This window comes from Octodon degus, unplaced genomic scaffold (assembly GCF_000260255.1).
Source record: "Octodon degus isolate 3935 unplaced genomic scaffold, OctDeg1.0 scaffold00049, whole genome shotgun sequence".
NCBI lineage: Eukaryota > Metazoa > Chordata > Mammalia > Rodentia > Octodontidae > Octodon > Octodon degus.
In genome coordinates, this window is record NW_004524625.1 from 1958929 (window position 1) to 1965562 (window position 6634).

Here is a 6634-nt window from a genome sequence, read left to right on the forward strand (position 1 = left end):
CCGGCCCACGCTGTGCCTGGGCTGGGACTGGTCCCGCCGGCGCAGGGTAGCAGGAAACTCTCCGCACACTCACCGGACCTGGGCTAGGACTGGGTCTCCAGAATTTTTTTTTATCATCTTCTTTTATCAGTTTGTTTACTGCCAGTGCTGTCCTCATTTTATTCCTGACATTGGTAGTTTGTGGTTTATGTCTTTTATTGATCAGTCTAACTGGTTTATTGATTTTGCTGATTGTTTGAAAGAATCAGCATTTACTTTCATTGATTAATTTCCATTTCCCCTTTTCCATTTTATTAATATTTTGCTTATATTATAATTTTCTTTCTTTAATATATTTAGGCTGTGTTTTATCTTTTTCTAGTTTCTAGCTGTGGAGGATTATATTGTTAACATAAGACTTTTTCAGCAAAGTGTTACACTTCATGTCTTTCTCACTACTTTACCAACATACAAAATTTGATATATTGCATTTTTATTTCCATTTCATTCAAGACTTATCTTTAAGATTTTCTAATTGACTCATGAGTTATCTTACAATATTTTGTTTTGTTTCAAAATAATTAAGAAATTTTCTCAATTTTTCTTTTATTTACTTTGATTCCATCATGATTTAAGAATAACATTACATAATTTTTATAATCTTGCTTTTCTTTGAAGTTTTTAAAATATGTTTAGTACAGGGCCTACAGGGTTTCACTATGTAGATTGGACTCGTAGTGATCCTCCTATTTTCAGCCTCCCAAGCACTGGGATTCCAGGCGTGGGCTGCCACACCCAGTCTCAATCATCTTCTCAGTGCACCCTGGGGGCGGGGCTGGCATGGCTTGTGGTGCCAGGGATCAAACCCCGGTCCCTGTGATCTGCCTAAGCAGGTGCTTTAGTCTACTGAGCTATTAAAGTTTTTAATGGCCCAAATATTGCCCATCTCAGTGAATGTGCTTTGCTCACCTGGCAGTGTATTTTCCTGTTGTTCTGTGAAGTAATCTGTAAATATCAATTAGATGAAGTGACTTTATGATGCTTTTAGGTCTTCTATAACCTAACTGAGTTTCCATTTGTTGTATCAATTATTCACAGGGGGATGCTGAAGTCTCCCATTATGATTACATTTGTTTATTTCCTCCCCTGATTCCACCCATTTTTGCCTCATGTTCTTTGAGGAGTTAAGAAGTAGACATATTTAGCACTGCTAGTTATTTTACACTGCCCTGTGAACACACATGCATACACCCCCTCCCTGTGAATGTCTTGAGTGAAGGGGTTATAGCTCATTCAATTTTATATCTACAGTGACCATTAGTAGGCACTCCATGTTAAAATGCATGAATGTTAAAATACAATTATTTTATACCACTGTCAATATGTCAAAGATTACCACCTCTACCCATTCCAAATTAAAAACACCAAACTGCTACCAAAGTTACTATGGTTTTCATAATATAGCACTTTAGGGACTTTTTAATGTAAATAAATACCCTACATTTACTAATTTTCAGAATAACTGCACAAATTTAATATTCTCCATGCAATGGAAAACTTGCTTGGAAGTTTCTTTATTCTTTTCCTCTTTTTCAAAAGTGCATCTCATAGGGCCAGCTGCTTCTCTTGGAAGGACCACCTGGTTTTGGACAGAACATTCTAGCTATATCGTATCATCATAAAGTTCTTCTGTTTTTTCTTCTCTGTATTTTTGGAACTGGAAAATGGATTCATTTTGCTTCACAAATTCTTTTCAGTCTGTCTTTCCAATGATTTCAGTTGCTAGTCGTGTCTCCTTGTCAGGTGTAGGTTTTTTATGAAGGCGCTTAATGTCCTGAAGAGACAGTAATTCACCCCTGAGCTCCTCATCGCTGTCTATTTCAATACATTTCCTCCTGTGGGCCTTGCTTGGGGCAGCAGGGAGCTCTTTCCTCATTTGAGCCATATGGATTTTCTGGAAGTCTTCTTGAGACAAGACCTGGCTGGTGCTGATGGTTACGGCCTTGGCCCTCTGCTCCTCCTTGGCCGTGCTGCTCAGCTTCTGGGAGATCTCTTGCTGTTCTTTGTCAGAAGAGTGGTGTACATCAACCCATTCACCATCAGCCTCTTCCTCTTCATTGAGACTGGTACTTTCCCACCCATCTTCATTTTCAGCATTCTCTTCTTTCTCAACTTCCAGAACCTCTGCTCTTGAAAAGTAATCTTAGCATCTAATTCACCATATTCTTGTACTCTAGCTTCTGCAGAAACTTCTGTAGGTTTGCCCTGGAATTTCTTCCGTAGCATCCAAGGATTCAGCATCCAGAAGAGCTAGATCAAAGTTCTACATGATGTCATTACATTCTTATCTTTGTGCATCTTATACTGAGCCAGGTCTAGGAGAAGTTCCTCAGTCATGGCTAGAGGACATCGAGCTGTTATCTCCTTTATAGTATTGATACCTCCTGTCATGACTTTCTTAGAGTTCTTGTCAGTCACAAGATTATTGGCCACAGTCATGAGCAATGATTGAATGATCGCCAGAAGTACAAGGTGACGAGAGTCTTGTGCAGCAAACAGAAGGATCTTGTTACTTCTCTCTGGCAGGACTGCAGAAACCTTCGGAGAAAGGGGTAAAAATTGAAGGGAAAAATCTCATGGATTCCCACCAATCTGGAGATGAAGTGCATCTGCACTTCAAACCTCTTCTTGGAGTTCTGTAGCTGTTTGAGTCATTTTTTTCTGCAAAATCTTGGGGGTCATGAATCAAGTGAATAGCTGAAAAGTTAAACTCCTCAGGCTTTTTCTTCTTTTGTTTCTTGAGCACTTTCATTGCCTTTTCCAACTTCTTATTTTTTGAGCTCTTCTTCCCTGTGGCATATTGCAAAGCAAGTTTCTTGCTGTGGGTCTTTCAACCTCAGGTTCTGAGTCACTATCTTTTTTCTCATCTCCCTCTTTCCCAAGGAAAAATGTCAGAGTGGCAACAAATATCTTAGTGACGTTGGAGAAGCATGTAGTTCTAACAACACTGACAGTTTTGGCGTCCTTCTAGATGCTTCTTCGGTAGTGCTCAGTCATCACATCCGAAGACATCTTGGCTGCAGTTGCATCACTGCCTCTCAGCATGGTATACGTAAAATTCTGTAGCACTATGTCCGCTTTATTGTTCTTGTGTTTAGCATTTCTATTCTTAATATCAGTCACATTATATGTGTATAGTCTTTCACAGAAGCTTATCACGGCAACCCAGAAGTTCAAAGAACAGCTCCAGCAAACTTGATGGACTGATGAGATTCATATTTCTCAGCAAGATCAAAGCTTTGCAAAAGGACATTCGAAGATCTGGATCTAAGACAGTGTGATTGTAGGAAAGATCTTTGGCATCTTGAGGAAAGTTGCTCAGATGTTCTGGATAACAGTGGCCAATCTGTACCATGAACATCACCAGCTCTGCCAGTTCTTTGCTGGGTTTCTTTGGTTATAACTTGAAAAATCTCCACATTGGATTGGTACTGATTATACTGCTGGAGAAACTCCTCGATGTAGGCTGGCAGGCCCTGCTTGGTAAGATTCTGTAACTGCAGCAGGCTGCTGGGCAATTTGTTGTTGTTTCTGCTGTACATGTTAGTTGCAGGCTGGCTCCTCTCAGAGTAATGCTAGAGAAATTTGCACTCTGCTGCAGCTCGCAAACCTAACTGGAAACAGCTTGTCACTTCTCTTTTGTTCTTATCTCATTGAGTAAAAATTGAAGCATTCTTGCAGTGTTTCCACTGCTACTCAATTTTACTACTGTGGCAGCTGAAAAACTTTGTACGACAACTAGAAATCAAAATGTAAGCATACTACTTATAAAAGAATAAAAAAATACTTAAGAATACATTTAACAAATTATTTGAATAGTACCTGATGAAAAAAACTCCAAACCACTACAAAAAGAAAATAAAATTATACTACTCGATTTATTATAAACTTGATATAAAGCTGCAGTAATCAAGAGAATCTAAGGTTGAAGTGAAAATAAAATAATAGACTAATGGTATAGAATTTTAAAAATTGAGCCACACAGTTAAAGCCTTTCAAGGGACCAAGAACATTCACTAATGAAGGAGTCTTTCTACCAAATGATGGGCTGTAAAATTGGACAGCTTCTCTGAATTCTTTAACACCAGTGCTACAGATGCTGATGAAAAATAACCTGGGTCAGGACGGGGTGTGGACACTTTTCCGCTCTACAATTCATCTGCACATTGTTATCTACTACATTCCTTTGCATTACAGCTGAAGCTCCTGAGATAGCCTCTCTTTTTTAAAGAGAAAAAAGTCACAAATTTATATCCATTGAACCCCGATACCACACACACACACACACACAAAAGTATCCAGTGAAGAGTTGGGGAGCAAACTAGGATGGATTTCAAGTGGAGTGAAAGTGTCAAACATTCTCAGCCCTTCTTAAGTACCCACATCCCAGCTGTCACATTCCTGGTCTAGGAGTTAATGTTGCCCACAGAGCACATCATTTGGGAAATGAATGCAAGCTCCAACGTGGGCGCCCTGGACCGAGCATTCTTCTTACTACAGTATCCACAGCCAGTTTAGCTTTTTACTTACTTCCATTTGGCCAAGCACATATTGAAGATTTTCAAGTACACTATGTAAAAAATAACCCTCACCTTGGAGAGTACATTTTTATTTTCTTAAAATCATTGGGAATGGAGGAGATGGGGAGGGGAAAAAAGGTGAAAGTGCAAAAAGACTAAGACACACTAATTGCCCACAATGAATGTATTTATTATGTATTGCAAGCTTATACTAATAAAGGGGAAATTACGTGACCACCAAGATAAATAAATAACAACCAAAGAAATTGTTCTAAGGCAAGAAAGTTTACCAGAAGCTTTCTGTTGCTTGTTAAGACAGATTCCAAAAGCTGCAGGCATTAGACAAGTAGGCTAGTTGTCTAACTAGGTATGTAATACCCATTGCATACCCAACCATGTATGACATTCTGTCCCTAGAGTCTCACTGATTCTATCCATGGCCACCTTGTAACCCGGATTCCAAGTACTTCTCACTTATGTATTTCTCGCCTCTTTTTCTTCCTCGACATAAATAGATTTTAAACTCAAATTTACTGAGGTGCGATCTCCAAACAATAATATATATAATTTCAAGGGTACAATTTGATAAATCCTCACAAATGTGTACACCGTGTATGCACCACAATCAAGAAATATCTCCGTCAACTCCAGCAGCTCACTTGTGCCCATTTTAAATCTCCTTTCTCAAATCTGGCTCCAGGCACCTCCTGATCTGATTTCTATCTCTACCGATTAAATTTGTCTTTAATTGGAATTCTATATCAATGGAATCATATAGTATATACTATTTTATATCTGATTTCTATCAGCATGTTTTAAATATTCATCCATGTTGTTGATGTGATCTAAATATAAGATCAACAATTAAACTCTTAAAAAATTGCAGTAAAAGACACATTGCTATTAATCCTTTTCGAATAGAGCTCTTGCTTCAAATATACTTATTCTATATTCTTGCCGCTGTCTGAAGCAGTTCTGGAAGTCCTCTTTCGTAAATGTCTTTACAAGACACAACCAAAAATGTGGTTAATCATCCCTTGGAAATGGAGCTTGTAACATTACAGTGCATCGTCATTGTGTTCGTTGATACCTTGTGTCAACTTGGCTGAATCAGCTCCAGCAGATCTCAGCATGGGGGCCTAGCCCTGCAGGTGGGCAGGGCCCAGGAATTGAGAAAGGCAGGAAGCTCCCCTGCCTGGTTTCCTGCCACCCCGCCCTCTTCCATGGAGAAATCTCAGTCTTCTGAAGAGCTTGATCTCGGCAGCCGTGCCACTTTGGAGGAGCTCTGATCTTTCTTTGCAGTCAGCGCAGAAGGAAGAGAGAGGCTTGGTGGACGCTGCTGCAGTTGCTGCTCCTCCTCTGCTCTTCATTGTTTTCTGCCGCATGAACTGCTGTCGTTTGCCTTGGAGCCAGCGGATATGGACTGAACCCTCCAGTAACTGTGAGCTAAATAAACCTTTCCTTCCTTCATTTTGAGTGTTGGGTATTTGTCCCAGCAATGAGTAAAAAGTAACTAAGACAGTCATCAAGGGTCTTCACCAATTCTAGCAACTTCTGGCTCTTCCTCTGAGTCAAAATGATTAGGAAAGGTAGATGTTCTGAGTTGATTCAGAACATCAAAGGCAGCCACAATAACACAACTAAAGATACTCATGAAAGAAGACTTATAGAATTGCTTTAGAAAGTGGCAAGAACAATGAAATAAATGTATTTAAAGCAAGGGAAGTGCTTTAAATACACTTGAGGGGGATTAATGGCAATGTGTTTTGCACTACAATCACTTAAAAATTTCAATACCATAGTCTTTTATTGTATCTCTTACAGATATCAGTAGTTCGTTCTTTTTTATTGCTAGAATTATTTAATTGTATTGATTCTTGTGTTCATTTTCTGGTTGACAATCACTTGGGCTGTAGGATATTATAAATAAAACTTCTAAGAGTATTTTGTACATAACTTTTTCTTTCTATTGTGAAATATATAGGAGTAGAATCACCGGGCATCTGTTAAATATTGTGAATCTTTTCATGTGCCTATTGGTCGTTCATGTCTTGTTTATGTGGTGACTTTCCAAA

At 39.0% G+C, this 6634-nt stretch overlaps 1 protein-coding gene and 1 pseudogene across 1 annotated transcript in view; one reads left to right on the forward strand and one right to left on the reverse strand.

Moving 5' to 3' along the window:
- The window catches only part of LOC101560327 (olfactory receptor 2AT4-like), a 4909-nt gene extending 3742 nt beyond the window's left edge, over window positions 1-1167 (forward strand). The window contains 1 exon segment of the mRNA XM_023716642.1: window positions 1161-1167. Coding sequence (XP_023572410.1) covers window positions 1161-1167 — 7 coding nt within the window.
- Window positions 1168-1485: 318 nt separating this feature from the next.
- LOC101560724 lies at window positions 1486-3581 on the reverse strand (annotated as a pseudogene).
- Window positions 3582-6634: the final 3053 nt, after the last annotated feature.